At 34.2% G+C, this 17923-nt stretch overlaps 1 protein-coding gene across 1 annotated transcript in view; it reads left to right on the top strand.

Moving 5' to 3' along the window:
• Positions 1-17923, top strand: part of SYNE1 (spectrin repeat containing nuclear envelope protein 1) — a 583464-nt gene that overhangs the window by 155639 nt on the left and 409902 nt on the right. The window contains 3 exon segments of the mRNA XM_044001388.1: positions 442-638; positions 5951-6060; positions 15192-15299. Coding sequence (XP_043857323.1) covers positions 442-638; positions 5951-6060; positions 15192-15299 — 415 coding nt within the window.

Here is a 17923-nt window from a genome sequence, read left to right as displayed (position 1 = left end):
ATAAAAACAGATATTATGGAAATATAGTCTTAAACTTGTAACTAAACTGATGGAAAATCAAGGAAAGTAAAACCTAAATGAAGGAATTTGATATATTTATTTTCTTGTAAAAATAATACTTTTAACTAAAATACTACATTTTAATATTTATGAAAATAGTGATTTTTTTATCTCAGAAGATGTGATTGGTGAAGCAAGTCTGCATATTATTTATATTGAAGAACAACGTACTTGCATGAAACAGTATTCACTATTGTCTGTTGTTCAAAAAACTATGTTATTTCCAAATAAATGGACCAACAAATTTCTTTTTTCTTTCCTTTTCTATTCCTTTTTCTTTTTTCTTTCTCTTTCCCTCTCTATTCCCTTTCCCTTCTCATTCTTTTCTATTATTTTTCCCCTTCTCTTTTTTCTTTGTCATTTTTATTTAAACATATCAAGGCAGGTTGGGATCGAAGTAAAAGATTTTGGACGAAGTTGGAGAAGCGGTGTGGCATTTCATTCCGTTATTCATGCTATTCGGCCAGAGCTAGTGGACTTGGAAAAAGTGAAAGGAAGACCTAACAGGGAAAACTTGGAAGAAGCTTTCACTATTGCTGAAACAGAATTAGGAATCCCAAGACTTCTAGATCCTGAAGGTATGTTGGGCTTTTTTATCCTACCTCTAAACTGATTGGCATCATGAAGTTACAGTCTCTGATAAATACTCTAGTAGTATAAATACGTCATCCTTTTGTTACTGAAAATGGCTATAAATAAAGAAAGAAAACATGTAAAGTATTTTGCAAACTTTAAAATACTATAGAAATGCTAATTATTAATAAAATATATTAAGCCAGATGTTTCTACTACCCTAGGTGACTGTTTTTCAGTTATGGTCCTTTGTAAGTAGAATAAAGTTATCTGGTCAGTAGAACACTCCTTTAATAACTTGTGCACTTAAAATTCAATTCAATTCAACAATATTTCATTAAGCTTCTATTATATAAAAGACAATGTGATAAACACTGAGAATATAAAGACCAAAAAATATATAATCCTTACCTTAGTGGGCAGAGTGGGAAGGGGCATAGCTGTCACATACATACATGAATACAAGATAATTCAAGGAGGTAAAGTGTAACAACAACTAGGGGAGAGAGGATCAGGGAAGACTTTACATATTCAGTAGTACCTGAACTGATCTTTGAAATGAGCTAGAGATTTCAAGAGATGAAGGGAATTAATTCCTGCCTTAGCAGACAGCATGTACAAAGGCAAAGGGAAAGAAAGTGGAATGTCAAATTGAGAAGACAGTTAAACCAGTTCATGTGAAAGGTAGAGTAGGGGAAGAGGAGTAGTATGAAATAATTTAGGAAAAGAAGGTGGGAGCCAAATAGCATATTCCATTTTTAGAAAAATTAAGTTTGATACTGACAGAACTTTTGAATGGAGATGACCAAGAGGCAGTTTGTGATGTAGGACTGGAATTGAGAAAGATTAAGGCTAGGTCTTTAGATCTGGGAATCATCTTCCTATAGCTTATAATTTAATGCACAAGAGCTGTTGGTATCACTTATGGAGAGTGTATGAAGAAGGAAGAGAAGAGAGTTCAGAATAGAATCTTGTGGACATGCCTTTACTTCATTAGCTGGGAAGCATGATGAACCAGCAAATGAGAAGGAAGGGTAGTCATGTAGAGAGCAAAGAATAAAGAGAGCAGTGTCGTGAAAGCCAAGGGAGTAATAAATATCCAGGAAGTAGGCTTGTTAACAATGTCAGAATCATAAAAGAGATCAAAGAGAATAAGGAATGAGAAAAGGTAATTTAATTTAGCAGATAAATATTGGTGAACTTTTAGAAAGAAACTTTGGTGGAATAATGGGGTTAAGAAGCCAGGTTGCAAGGGGTTGAGGAGTGGGGATAGAGGAATGAATTTATCAGAGTATATTCTGTGAAAAGCAAAAAAATAGGTAGTGAAGGCTTGAAGTAATGGTAGGGTCAAGTGAAGTTTTTTTAAGGGTGGTAAGAATTGGGCGTATTTATACACAGCAGGGAAGGAACCAATAATTTGTTGTTTAGACCTTCAGTTGTATCTAAGTCTTTGTGACCCTGTGGACCAGAGCATGCCAGTACTGTCCATGGGGTTTTTTTTGGCAAAGATACCGGAGTGGTTTACCATTTCCTCTTCAGTGGATTTAGGCAAACAGAGGTTAAATGACTTGCACATGGTCACATACCTAGTAAGTGTCTGAATTTGGGATTAGAACTCAGATCTTCTTTGCTCCAGGCCCAGTGTTCTATCTACTGGAAAACCTAATTGCCAATGAGAAAATACTAAAGACAGAGGCAGGAAAATAGTTAAGGCAGTAAGTTCCCAAGAAGATAAAATATGATAGGATCACAGACATAATTAAAAGTTTTGGTCCTGAAAAAGAGGACCAAATTTTTGTCAGAGCCTAGTTGAAAGTGGGAGAGAATGGGGGAAAGTGTAGAATGTTTTGAGTTATGGAATAGGGGAAAAGATAGAACTCAAGTGAGATAGCCACTATTTTCTCTTTAAAGTAGGAGATGCTCTGCCTAGAAGGAAGTGAGAAGACATGATGTAAGGCCTTGATCAATCAGGGACGAATAAAAAAATTATTGTCCAAAAGCAAGAGCCTTTGAAATAAATTGTAGTAGACTCTGCTGGCATGTTTGCATGACTTCCTCCAGCAGTGTTCAAATAGTACATTAGAGCAGGACATTAGCATTCAAGTGGTTTTTTAATAAGAGCAGAGGAGGTACATGGTGAGGCCAAGCTAAGAGTGGAGTTTTGCTACAAGTAAGTGGAAATACAACAAAGAGACATAGGATTCAAGGATACAGGACTGTATACAATTTAACTCTTCAAATGCAAGGTCAAGACTGTGAAGGTAAGAAAGTGAAATAAAGAGCAGGAGTAACAAGAACAAGAAATTATGGAGGGATGGGAGGTCTCAGTGACAACTATAGACTTGTTTTTAGAATAATGCAGTGAGAAAGATACCTTTCTTTATACCACACTCAGGTCATAAAAAGTAATTTACAGGGGGTGGCTAGGTGGCGCAGTGGATAAAGCACCAGCCCTGGATTCAGGAGTACCTGAGTTCAAATCTGGCCTCAGACACTTGACAATTACTAGCTGTGTGACCCTGGGCAAGTCACTTAACCCCCATTGCCCCACAAAAAAAAAAGTAATTTACAGATATTCATAAGAAAGCACATCTTTATCAATATTATTGATCAACGACTGAGTTTTTTTAACACAACAGGAGCAACATGTGTTCTATGAAAAGGGATTTTAAAAAAGAGATACCAGTGGTCTAGCAGTACCAGATATCAAACTGTATTATAAATCAGTAATTATCAAAACAATCTGGTACTGGCTAAGAAATAAGAGGTAGATCAGTGGAATAGAATAGATAGAAATTACACTATAGTAAATGACTATAGTAATCTAGTATATGATAAACCCAAAGATTCAAGCTTTTGGAACAAAACTCATTGCTTAACACATATTGCTGGGAAAACTAGAAAATAATATGGCAGAAACTAAGTATAGGCCAACATCTCACACCATATACTAAAATAAGGTCAAAATGGGTATATGATTTACACATAAAGGATGATACCATAAGCAAATTAAGGGAGTATGGAATTATTTATCTGTCAGATTTATGGGCAGGGGAAGAATTTAGGACCAAAGAAGAAATAGAAAATAAAATTAAATGTAAAAAGATTATTTTGATTGTATAAAATTTAAAAGCTTTTGAACAAAAAAACTAATGTAACCAAGATTACAGGAGAAGTAGAAAATGGGAAAGAATTTTTGAAACAAATATCCTGATAAAGGCCTCATTTCTCAAATATATAGAGAACTGAGTCAAATTTATAAAAATACAAGTCATTCTCCAGTTGATAAATGGTCAAAGGATATGAACAGGCAGTTTTAAGGCAAAGAAATCAAAGCTATCTATAATCATATAAAATGCTCTAGATCATTATTGATCAGAGAAATGCAAATTAAAACAACTCTGAGGTATCATCTCACAACTGTCAGTGTGGCAAATATAATAAAAACGTAAAATATTGGATGTTGTGGGGGGAATGTGGGAAAGCTGGGACACTAATCCACTGTTGGTGGAGTTGTGAAAAGATCCAACCATTCTAGAGAACAATTTGGAGCTAAGCCCAAAGGGCTATAGAACTGTGCACACCCTTTAATCCAGCATTACCATTGCTAGGTTTACATCTCAAAGATATCCCCAAAAGGAGAAAAAGCCCTATTTGTACAAAAATATTTATAGCAGCTCTTTTTGTGGTGGTTAAGAATTGGAAATCAAAAGAATACCCATAAATTGAGGAATGGCTAAATAAACCTTGGTATGTGATGGTGATAGAATATTATTGTGCTATAAGAAATGACAAGCAGAATTCCTTCAGAAAGGCCTAGAAAGACATGTATGAAATTATGTATTGTGAAGTGAGCAGAGCCAAGAGAACATTGTACACAGAGATAGCAATATTGCTTGATGAAGAACTGTGAATGACTTGACTATTCTCAACAATACAGTGATTCAAGACAATCCCAAATGACAATTGATGAAACATCCTATCCACCTCCAAAGAAGGAACTGATATTGATGGAACAGAATGAAGCATGCTATTTTTCACTTTCATTTTTTTCTTTTAATCAAGTTTGCTTGTACAAAATGACAAACATGGTAATGTTTTACATAATCATACATGTGCAACCCATATCTGATTGCTGGCTGCCTCAGGGAGGGGTAGTGAAGAGAGAGAAAGAGGGATAAAAATTAGAACCCCAAACTATAAATAAAACAGTTTATTATTAATAAAATATGCCAAAATTCTTAAAGACTGTAGTCTACTCTCTTTTTATCTTTCCATCTACTCTCTCCCTAAACCAGATCATTGGCTTTTGGCAATAATTATATCACTAGGTACTTATAAATTGAATCAAAGTTTCCTTGGGATGAATCTCCAAGTACAACATTAGTTTTATTTAAAATGACATTTTATTCTAGATCTTTGTGAATTATTGACCTGTTAGTGGTCATAGATGAAGAGTGGAAAATTAGGTCCTAAATGTATAACTATAGAGATATCTTAGGGATTTTCCAGTATAGGCTGCTGTATCTTCCACTTTCAAAGTCTGAATCCCCAGTGACTTCCCTCTGACTTCAGGGCAGAGGATGAATAATTTGCCACTTAAGAATTTTCCACTATACCCTTACACAACCAGGAAGTCTTTTCCAGGTCTCAATAAAGTGACTTGGTTCAAGTCGTTGCCATAACCAGGTCTTCCTCTCCCAGCTCCAGAGGGTGTGGTAGAACTCAAATCTTGCTGTGGTTAACTTCCTGAGAATGGAATTAGGTGAAAGCATGAATGGGAACCACTATAGGAATCTTAGGGTTTTGTCTGAAATAAAAGATTAAGACTACACATGTGTTGCAACAATTTTTCATTCAGTCCTGTGGCTAAAATAAGTGCAGCATTTTTAATCTAGATCTGAAGCTTGCAAATAGTTTATACTTTAGTAATTAGACAAATGTACAAGCATAGAGAATATCAGATTCCAAGTGTTCATAATTCTGGGAACTAGTAAAAAGAGATATGCATCACCTGTCCAAATGTTCATTTGTGCATTTTTCCCTTTAAAAATTCAGTTCTTTTCTAAGTTATGGCCTTTCTAACTTGTCTTAGCTACACTGAGTTGGTTAAAAAACAAACTAGATGAGCAATCATATGTTCTTCTTCACTTAAATTGATGTTTTTGTTATAATATGTGTGTAAATAAATGATTTTAGCAAAATAAGTTTGTATTATATCATTTTTCTTACATTTTGTGTGAAATTGCTTAAAGCCATGATTCCCTTGGAATTGTTACTATTGATTAACTATGAATATTTTTGTGCGTTTTTCCAGATGTGGATGTAGACAAACCAGATGAGAAGTCTATTATGACTTATGTAGCCCAGTTTCTGAAATACTATCCTGACGTTCATAACACAGGCACTGATGAACAAGAAAATGATGTAGGTATTTTGTAACAAAACTAAACAAAAAATATGTATATACATATATATATAAACATATATCTTATATACATATTTTATATGTGTATGTATCTATTACATATATTTATATGCATATGTAAACATATGTATTATATTTTTGTTTATACACATGTATTTTATACATAAATGTATATATATAGACACACACATATATAACTATATTGTTTTTCGGTCATTTTTAAATTGTGTCTGACTCTGTGAACCCTATTTTGGGGTTTTCTTGGCAAAAATACTGAAGTGCTTAGCCATTTTCTTCACAGTTCATTTTACAGATGAAAAAACTGAGGCAAACAGGGTTAACTGACTTACCCAGGGTCACACAGATAGGAGGTATCTGAGGCTGGACTTGAGCTCACATCTTCCTGACTCCAGGCCCCCAGTGCTCTACCCATTGCATCACTTAGCTGCCCATATATATATATATGTGTGTGTGTGTGTGTTGTGTGTATATATACACACGTGTGTATGTATATCTATGTATATGTGTACATATATGTACATGTGTGTATATATGTAGTTTTAAAAACAAAACTATACTATTTGTTTTATTTTAAAAATAATATAAAATAATAGTTGAATGTAATTAAATCATAACTGAATAAAGAATAGAGAGAAACAAAGGGGAGGGTGACATAATTTGCTTTAAAGATAAAGGCTTTTTTTGTTGTGAATAAGGAATAAAAGAGGTAACCACGTATAGGAAATTATATTTTTAGGAGGGAAAAGACAGTATGATGGTTTGGTAATGTAAATGATACATGTCACTATTTGCCCACCAAAATCTTGAGTCCAGCCCTAAAAATATTGTATTTTAAATTTATGAAGGAAGTGATTGATTTTTATATTTTGAATATTAATGAAGACAGTACTTATAGCAAACTGTGATCAAGCCTGGTACAAATCACTCAGGCTATCTCTCACTTTCTCTCTCTCTCTCTCTTTTTTTTCTTTTGCTAGATGACTGACTCACCTACTTTTCATATTATATTTCCTAAAACAACTTCCTTATTCCACATATAGATGATAGGGCTTAATTGGAAATATACCATAGCTTACATTTAGCATGCATTTTATTGCCTTTGGGTCTCCTATAACCTTAATTCTTTGGAGATTGTTTGTTTGTAGCAATCAGATGGATTTTTATGTACAAGGAACACCTTAGGATTAAAAACAAATAGTACTGTGCAACCTCCCCAAAGCCCTTGCTCCTTTCCTCTTATTCATATTGAAGTCTGGGTCTAGTTCATTTTCTCTCTGTAGTACCTGTCCCAAATAAATATACTGATGTACTTATCCACCAGGCATTGGATAGACATTTTTCATGCATTTATTTTTGTTTCTGTATAGATTACTACTTTTACCTCTTTGAATAATTATGGATCTCATTGAATTAGATCCTGAAATGATCTAGGACTTGATGTAATTGGTAGAATATCATCTACAGGCAAGGGACATTTGGAGGACTATACCAATTATAGGGAATGCTGTTTCCATTTGTTTCTTTCAGGTTGACAGACACATTATCTTATTTTTTTAAAGCTTGTATTAGTCTTTTCCTAAAGCAATTAAATCCCCAATTTACATTCTTCAAAAAGTTAAGTAATTATTTAGGTAGAATACTGTAACTTTCCCTATGATTCCAAGCTTTTAAAATTCCATTTAATATTTAGATTTTACACTATGCTCAAGTCTGATACTGGAGATAGATTATTATTGCTCATAATAGACTGCAAGCAAACAGTGAATCAGGTTCATATTAAATAGGCCAAATAATGTTGGGAGATATACGAAGAGGATTTGTAAGAGCCATGAAGTGATCTGCTTCTTGCTCATCATTGGTCAAGCCCAAACTAAAAGTACTCATCTCCATTTAAAACACTTAATTTAATGAAGTATGTCAGTCATTTAATAAATTTGTAGTATGTCAGTCATTTTTTTAGGTTTACAAAAGAGAATAACAAAAGTAATCCTATGTTTAAAAGACATGTCTTCAGATCAAAGCCTGAAGGAAATGGACATGTTCAACCTGAGGAAGGAAAAGCTCAAGGAAGCATGATCAGTGTTTCCCAATATGCAATATTGCAGTCAAGTGATAGCTTCATGACATTACATGGACAAATACAAAACAATGACTTCAATGTAGAAAAAATTGTTGTAATGAAGAATTGGGAAAAAATGTCTAAATTTTCCAGTGTGCACATTATATTGTTAATGCATTAACCAGTATTTATTAAGTGATGACTTAATAGTAGTCACTGTGCTGGGTACTTGGGATAAGAAGACAAAAATAAGCCAATACTTTTTCTCAAGGAACTTTTATTCCATTGGCAGAGACAATACCTATGTCTATAAGTATATACAATGTAATAAATAAAAATCCTACAAAATAGACCTTTAATACTTTTTTTTTCTTTTACAGAAACACAAGCCCATGGGGGAATCAGAAAGATGTCATGTGGGCAGTCATGTTTGAACTGAATTTTTAGAAAGCTAGGATTCTAAGAGGGAGTTAGGAGCAAGGAGTACATTCCTGAAAACTTAAGTTTGGACCAGGGTTGTGAAGGCTTTGAATGTGCCTGAAGTTCATTAAGCAAGGCAGTGACATGGTCATATCTGTTTTGGAAATAGCACTTTCATAGGTGTTTGGAGGATATGTTGCTGGGGAGAGATTCAAGATCAAAAAACCAGTTAGGAGGCTGATACAAAAATGGAATGAGGTCCTAAACTAGCATGGTAGCCATAGGGGTAGAGGAAAAGGACAGATGTAAGAGATGTTTGTAGATCAAAGATTGATGATATTTGACAATTGATGTCCTTTGTAAGGGAGAGGAGAATATGAAATCAAGGATGATTCCAAGGTTGTGAACCAAGGTGACTAGAAAGTGAGGAGGTGTCCTGTCTAGAAATAAGGATGTTTGTAAGAGGTCTAGGTTTGAGAGGAAAGATGAGTTATGTTTTAGGTGTAATACATTTGAATGCTTACAGGACAGCAAGGTCAGAAGGTCTGATAGGCAGTCATTGATGCAAGAATGGAGTTCAGAAAAGAAGGTGAGGGGGGCAGGTAGGTGGTGCAGTAGATAAAGCACCAGCCCTGGATTCAGGAGGACCTGAGTTCAAATCCAACCTCAGACACTTGACATGTTCTAGCTGTGTGACCCTGGGAAAGTCACTTAACCCTCATTGCCCCAAAAAAAGAACAAAAAGAAAGAAAGAAAGAAAGAGAAAAGAAAAGAAAGTAGGGGTAGGTATACAGGTCTGGCTTATCTACATAGATAGTAATAATAATCATAGCCAGTATTCATATCAAATTTTAAGGTTTGAGGAAAGCTTTACAAATATGACCTCATTTTATCTTTATAATAACTCTCAGAGGTAGGTGCTATTATTCCATCCATTTTACAGAAGGGGAAACTGAGGATGAGAGATGTCAAGCAACTTGCCTATGGTCGCAGAACTAGTAAGTGTCTAAGGCTGGGTTTTCCTGACTACAGGGTCAGTACTGTTTCCACTTTGCCACCTATCCAATGAGGTCATCCACAGAGAAGAGAAGGTGGCCCAGGTCACCTGTGTAGGCATAGACCCACATTTAGGAGCCAAGATAATGAATTTTTCTCCATAAGCTCAGATGTTTTCGAGTTCTGTTTATGGATCTGTATGTATTTACCATTTTGGGGGAATCTTTATTTACTTAATACTTACAAAGGACATGTGGAATGCATATTCAATTCCCTGAAAATCAGTCTATACAGAGTACATGTTGTTCATGTCTGAACAGTGTTTCTAAAATCATTTAAGTGAAATAGGCATGTCATGTTCAGTTCATGTAACTCTGTTGCTGCAGGGAACTAATTCTATTTCTTGCCAGCCACCTTTCAGGAAGACGATTCCCAGTATACCTAAATCATAAATAGGTACAGAAAGCAGATTTTACTCACTGGAGCAGCAGACAGTTTTAGTGGGCACAGCTGCTGACAGGGATTGATACTTCTACCTCGGGCCTCTTGATATGGTTGCTGTTTGGCTCTCTTGCTATAATGGGGAAATGCTTGTGGCTGGATTCTAGGTTTGTGGTTTATACTAGCTCATTAAATCCAGATGCACAGAGTGCTGCTCTGTCTATCCAATAGCTTTACAGGAACTTGGGCATATGTAACCCCTATCCCCACATTATACAGAAAATCAGATTCTTTTATGTAGTAATTTTGTTCCTAGAAGGTCTTTTTTCTCAAATTAATTTTCTTTCTTACCCTCTTTCTGAATCTCTATGGTTTTGTTATCTCCAACATTAATAGTCTTTCTAGGTCAGTAAGTTAATCCCTTAGTATGTGGAAAGAAATAAGGTGATGCTTCTGTTAATGTATATGAGCAGAAATATAATACATAAAACCTTAGAGCTTTTTTCAATAGTTATAGTCCCCACTGCCCCTGAACCCCCACAATAAACATCCACTTTACCTCCCAAATGATTCTTTACTTGCCAAGAGTAATTTGGTCATAGCCTTTTATTTGTAACTTTTAAAAAAAAGGAAAATACATTTGATTTCTTCTGGGATATTTCAGAAATTGTTACTGAGGGATATTTATTGTGATTTTCAACTCTACTTAGTTTTTTACTTAATTTTTTCTGTACATGGGATCAGTGATAACATGGTATCAATGTGAAATTCAAAATTGAAGTCTAAGATTTCTATTTAGAAAAAAAGAAGGTAAAATGACAAAAGTTGTTGTCATTAGAGAAAAGGTCTATAGTTGTGGCTTTATGTTGGACATTGCGAAATAACCTTTCACCTGTTCCATATTTTTTCAACCATTAACTTGAATGTGACTTATAGTCTGATTTCCCTTAGATGCACAGCTCTGATCACAAATGTTAATTTGTGCCAAGTAAAAATGCTACTTGTGTTAATTAAAAGAATGTAACAGTTAAATAAGTTAATAATGAAATGCAATTCATTTGTTGTTCATGATTGATTAATGATGTAGATGAGTGGCAAAACCTTTTATTAAAAACAGTCTTAAAAGGATTTAATTGTATAGCTGTATAAATAATATTGTATAAGTCTAGCGGTATATGTGTACACATGTACATAAATAGGTATATAAATTGACGATTTTTTCTTAATTTGGCATATAAAGGATGTCTGGTTGGCCTATTATGCTTTATTCCACAGCACGAGCTAGGGTTAACAGCTTTCTTTTCTATATGTATGTATATATATATGTATATCTGTACACATACACACATATATATTATGCTATAGACCAATAGACATAGATGATGATATAGATACGGATACTATAGATAATATCCAGATATAGATTATATAAATATAGATGTAGACAGATATGGAGGATATAGATAGCTATATTTAAAATGTAAATTTAGAGTTAGTAGCTAGGTGACACAGTAGATAGAGTGCCAGGCCTGGTGTCAGGAAGACCCATCTTTCTGAGTTCAAATCTGGCCTCAGACATAGACTAGCTGTGTAATCCTGGGCAAATCACTTAACTCTTTTTGTCTCATTTTCCTCATCTGTCAAATAAGCTGGAGAAGGAAATGGAAAACCACCCCAGTATCTCTAAGAAAACCCCAAATGGTATCACAGAAAGGCGGAAACAATTGAAACAACTTAACAACAAAAAAATTGAGAGTAAATATGGTGTAAAAAAACCCAGTATTATAAATATACTTTTTTCCCATTTCATTTCTTTTTTTTTTTTTTTGGTCAGGGCAGTGAGGGTTAAGTGACTTTCCCAGGGTCACACAGCTAGTAAGTGTCAAGTGTCTGAGGCCTGATTTGAACTCAGGTCCTCCTGAATCCAGGGCCAGAGCTTTATCCACTGTGCCACCTAGCTGCCCCCTTGGATATACTTTAAATCTGGATTTCTTAACCTATTTTTTTTTTCTGTGATAGACCTCTTTGAAAATCTGGTGAAGCCTAAGCTTTCTCAGTATATATTTTAAAATTATAATTGAAGAAAATTTTATATTTCAATCAGAGGTTAGAGAAAATAAAGATATTATATATATATATGTATATGTATATATGCACATGTCTGCCTGCATGTATATATGTATCTATTTATTTGTTTTTTCATTTATTTATTTTTTATAAGGTCTTTTTTTTTCTTTTTGGCAAGGCAATTGGGGTTAAGTGACATGCCCAGGGTCACACAGCTAGTAAGTGTTAAGTGTCTGAGGCCGGATTTGAACTCAGGTCCTCCTGACTCCACAGTCGGTGCTCTATCCACTGCGCCACCTAGCTGCCCCTGTTTTTTCATTTATTTAAACTTTATCCACAGACTCCCAGGCTAAGAACCCTTGTCAAAACAATGCCATTAAGACTTTCTAACATCCTGCTCTTTTGAACTATGACGAACTAAACATGACATAATTGGGCGAGAATTGTAATATCAAAGAATACAGCTGAATGTTCCAAAAAAAAGTTCAAAATAATGTAATTTGCATTCTATGTTACTCATTGTTCTTCCTGATGATTTAGCAAAAAGAATCATAAATTCATAAAACCATAGAATATGTTTCAGGATTTAAAATCAATAATTTTAGTTGTCTGAAGAGCATCAGGATTCTATCCATAACTGTGTTCTCGATACAATCATACTTGCAGTCTTCAATTTAACTTCTAAAACATTGCTTCTAAGCATATCTAGTAATAATGCCCTTAAGTGTGAGATCAGTAACAACATGTACTTTAGCTTTCTTTTTAACCTTATATGACAAACAAGTAATCTTTGGGGAATTCCCCCTTTATTTTCTTTCTAATGTTTGAATAACTTTTACTGAAAACTTTCATTAGATAAGAAAGGGCTAATTTGAAGCAAAATCCTTATATCCACATAGGCTAGTATTATTTCAGTCTTTCAATGGATAAATGATCTCATCAATGCAATTGCTCTTTCTAATGGTGTAGCTCCCACCTTGCTGGCTCCTTCTGGTCCTGTGTGATTCTTGTGTGTGTTCTCTCATAAATTAGCCCCAGGGTGTCCATCTACCTACTATGCTAGGGACTTTCCTTTAGGTCTTGCTGTATTGTTTGGATGTTAACGGAACATCCAGACCATCAATCACTTATTTCCTGTTCACTCTACAGAAATAGCTACTCCCTTTTCCAGCAAGACTGATAATATCTTTTCTTTTCTTTTTTTCTTTTGATAAAATCTTTTCTATCAGTTCCCCTGTATAGTTATTCATTAGTTATTCTCATGAGTCTTTCCATTGCCCTTTGAATGACTAGCAACATTAAACCCTTAGAGACTGGTATTACATGCTTTACATTTATATGGATGCTAGGTAGCACAGAGGATAGAGGGCTAAGTCTTAGACTCAAGAAAACTCATCTTCATGAGTTCAAATCTGGCCTCAGACATTTACTAGCTATGTGACCCTAGGCAAATTACTTAATCCTGTTTGCCTCAGTTTCTTCATCTGTAAAATGAGCTAGAGAAGGAAATGCAAGCCACTATAGTACCTTTGTCAAGAAAACCCCAAATGGAGTCATGAAGAGTTGGATATCACTGAAAAAACAATTGAATAACAACATTCATTATGGTATCACCATAAGAATATTGACATTAAAACAACGGGCCATTGTTTCAGGTAGAAGTTTAGGGTCTTCGAAAACGTGGTACTATTTCACAAATAGAAAAATAGTTCTACTCCTCCTTCCATTCAGTTCTGGGCCAGGTTCATTATGAATCTTACAGTGGCTATCCTTGATATATTTGCTGATCAGCCAGTTCTATGGACTGTCCAACCAACTGTATATTATAATCTAAACAGGTATTCTTCTTTCACTTATTTTTACTATGCATGTTGGCTTTTATTAAGAAATATCTGGGGCAGCTAGGTAGCGCAGTGGATAAAGCGCTGGTCTTAGATTCAAGAGGACCTGAGTTCAAATCCAGCCTGACCCTGGGCAAGTCACTCATTGCCCCTCATTGCCCCACCAAAAAAAAAAAAAAAAGGAAAAGAAATATCTGCAATTTGGGAGATCTCCGGGCAATCAGAAGCACTACAAATTGGAGCATCTGAAGTATTTTCCCATATAAAGAGAATGCCTCCTTCATTTGATCTCTGCCTTAGATATACTTTATGATGGGTAAATCATCTGAGGGTGTCTTTTGTCTTAATTGATATTGATAATAAGAAGGCTGTTGAACAAATTTACCTATATATTTGGGGAAATTAAAATTTTTATTTTACTTTATTATTTAAAAATAAACATTTTCCCCACCTCTTCCCCACAAGTAGAAAAACAGAACCCTTGTAAAAAAAATCATCCTTTAAGGAAAACAAATTCCTGTGTTTTCCAAGTAGGTATGACAATTCTGGTGCAGTGAATAGAACACTGTGCCTGGAGGTAAGAAGAGCTGCATTCACACACTTAACTAGTTGTATGACACTTCACTGAATTGTTATAAGCATCAAATGAGATAATATTTATATAGTATTTAGCACAGTGGGATGTAGTAGTAACTATATAAATGCTTATTTCCTTATCTTTTCCCCTTGCATTTTGAATCCATCACCTCTCTATCATGATGTGGGCAGTATGCTTCAGCATTGGGCCCCTGGAAGTATGATTATTCCTTTCATTGATCAAAGTTCTTATCTTTCAAATTTGTTTGCATTTATGTTTTTCTTTTGTATAAATTATTCTCCCTGCTCTGCTCACTCAAGTCTTTAACACTTGATACATCTTAAGGTGTCTCTAATACCATCATGTCAAAGCACTGATGGTGGAGCTCTGAATTGGTGCTGCCAATCTGAAAAGCAATTAGGAACTATTCCTGAAAAATAACTGAACTGTATACATGCCCCCTGACTCAGTGATACCACTACTAGACCTAAAATATGAATGTCCGTTATTGTTATGCTTGATAATAAGTTAGAATTAGGTGAAAAGAAATTGAGACAAATTCCATTTGTAGCAACAATATAAGATTTTTGAAGGGATTAACTTAACCATTTTGTGTTTTTTTTAAAAAGCTAAAACAACCCCTTTTGGGAGGGTATGGAGGTGAGGTTGGAACTATGTAACAACACAGAAACATTTTCCTCTTTCCAGAGAGAAGAAAAACTAGTACCAAGAGAAACAAAAGTTTGGATAGAACAGTTTGAAAGAGATATGACAAGGGCACAAATGACAGAAGCAAGTTTACAGGACAAATATCAGGTAATATATAGAAAAGTGATTTTTGACTTCACAAAATGCCTTTTGTAACTAAGGTTCATATATAACCTTAAATCTGTGTGTTTAGTTGTGTTTTTTTTTTAATTGGCAGGTAAACAATTAAGGAAAAATTCTGTGTGAGTTTAGGGCTTTGTACTATTTCTTGCTCTGCATAGTTAAACAATATTTACCAAGTCCCCACTAACTAGAGAATGGTAGGTTTCATCCTTGTTCTTAAAGAGTCTTTACTTCTTTTGGGTTGTTGAGGGAGATATATGCACATGTGCAGGCACACAACTATATACCCATACCCACAAAAATTACTTCAAAAGTCATTACATAAATGAAATCAAAATTATATATACAACACAACCAAAACTGTACCAGATACCTTCTATATCCTTTTAATTCTCCAGTGCCTAGGGTTCTTTGAAAGAAAAGTTAAATGAACACCCTAAGGATTTATTTTTATGTAGCTTTTAAGATATTTTGAAAGTTAATATTACCTTGGAGGGAATGAAAGATAAAATGTGCAATGAACTTTTATTCACTATCACCACCCAGTGTTCATCATATGAATTTACTGCCTGCATGATCTTTATTGGGTTTCATAAAATTGCAGTTATTGCAGAAGACAGAACTCACCTAGTATTTCCTGTTTAGCTTAACATAAAGGTCACTAATTTCTCCATATCTCTGGTTAATATTGACAGAATGCAACCCAATTTTAGCCCATTCATTTTAATAGTAATCATACTGTGAATCTTATTTAGAGACATTGTTAGTTTGCTGTGTAATATATTACATTCATTACCATATGTACAATGTTTTCCAGTTTAGTGTTTTATGTATAGTTGAAGCTACTTCTAATAAATTTATTTTATTTCATAGTTTCATTGAAATTTTATGTTAAAATGTATTGCTATTTCATATTTTTTAAGTTTCACGGTTTTATATGAGTATGTTAAAGTCACATTCTGTCAAGTTATAGTCCAAATAAGCTATGATTTTATATATAGTTTCTCTGTCTAAATCTTCCATTTTTGCAAATGAATATTAGCTATTTATTTTAAAATTCAGTCCAGTCATTCAGAATTTAGGCTGATCAATTTGAACATTTACAAAAGTTCCCAGCTTGCAAACTGCTATTTGAATAAAGATGAGCCATAACCTTTATTGTATTAGTTTCATTTTCATTACCATCATCATACAATCGTAAAACACTTTAAATTGAGCTTTTCTTACAACACTCCTGTGAGGTAGACAATTGGTGTCATTTGACAGATGAGGCAAATGAGTTTTAGAAAGTTGAAATGATTTACCGAATATCTAATCCCAATAAGGGTCAGCAAAGTGCCTGGCACATAATAGGTTCTTCATATATGTTTATTGATTGTTGTTTTTGTTGGTAGTGGTGGTGATGGTCATTCATTTTCAGAGTATCAGTGACATCATGGGGTGTTTTCAGACTGACTTAGTGAATGTCACATACAGTGCTCAAACACAGATCTTTTTATTCCTAGTCCATTGATTTTGTTATTATAGCAGTTTTACATGGGGTAGATAAAGACCTGAAGTCCCCAGTTGACTATGTGATCTTGGACTTGATTTTTCTGAGCCTCAGTTCCTTATTTGCAATATAGGGATAACAGTTGCTTTGTCTTCCACATGAGGGTAAATTTGGATATTCAATGAGATGATGTACATACATAAGTAAATTCATAGCTAACATGCTATACAACTTTAATGAATTTGACTTCAGTACACCATCTCTTACATAAACATCATTTACTCTGTAAAACTGAGAAAAATATAAGATAGTTCATTTCTTGAAAGCCTAATTTTCAACCAAATACTGAAATAAAACAAGTTTAAGTGAGTGGAACAAGAAGAACATTATACACAGTAACAGCAACATTATGCGATAATCAACTGTGATAGACAACTCTTCTCAGCAATACAATGATCTAAGACAGTTCCAAAGGATTTATCATGGAAAATGATCTCCACATCCAGAAAAAAGAACTGAGGAATCTGAATGCAAATTGAACCATACCGTTTTCTACTTTTTTGGTTTTTGAGGTTTTTCCCTTTTGTTCTGATATTTCTTTCATAGCATGACTCATGAAGAAATGTTTAATGTGATTGTACATATATAAACTATATCAGATTTTTTTCTGCCTTGGGGAGGGGGCAGGGGAGGGAAGGGAGGAAGGGAGAAACATTTGGAACTCAAAGTCTTATAAAAACAAATGTTGAAAATTATCTTTACTTGTAATTGGAAAAATAACAAAATACTTTTGTGATTAAAAATATAACATTTATTAATAATCTCAACTATGTCTAATACTAAGCTGAAAAATTCTGTCCCTGTGTTAATGAATTCATTATATGCTAGCAGTGTCCTCCAAAAGAATTCACGTCATGCTTTCTGTGACACTGAATGGGCTAAAACACACTATATTCAATCAATACTAGCCTGAAGAGGTAATTTAAGGTCTGTAAATTACTATATCAATACTAATTTGGTTCTCTGTGGAAAATTCATGAAAAACTATAGACAAGAGTTGCTGAGAGAATAATATAAAGATCATTAAAAGTATGAAAGTATTATTAAGGAAGGACTG

The sequence above is a fragment of the Dromiciops gliroides genome, chromosome 4, assembly GCF_019393635.1.
Source record: "Dromiciops gliroides isolate mDroGli1 chromosome 4, mDroGli1.pri, whole genome shotgun sequence".
Lineage (NCBI taxonomy): Eukaryota > Metazoa > Chordata > Mammalia > Microbiotheria > Microbiotheriidae > Dromiciops > Dromiciops gliroides.
This window is presented reverse-complemented; position numbering and strand designations above follow the sequence as displayed.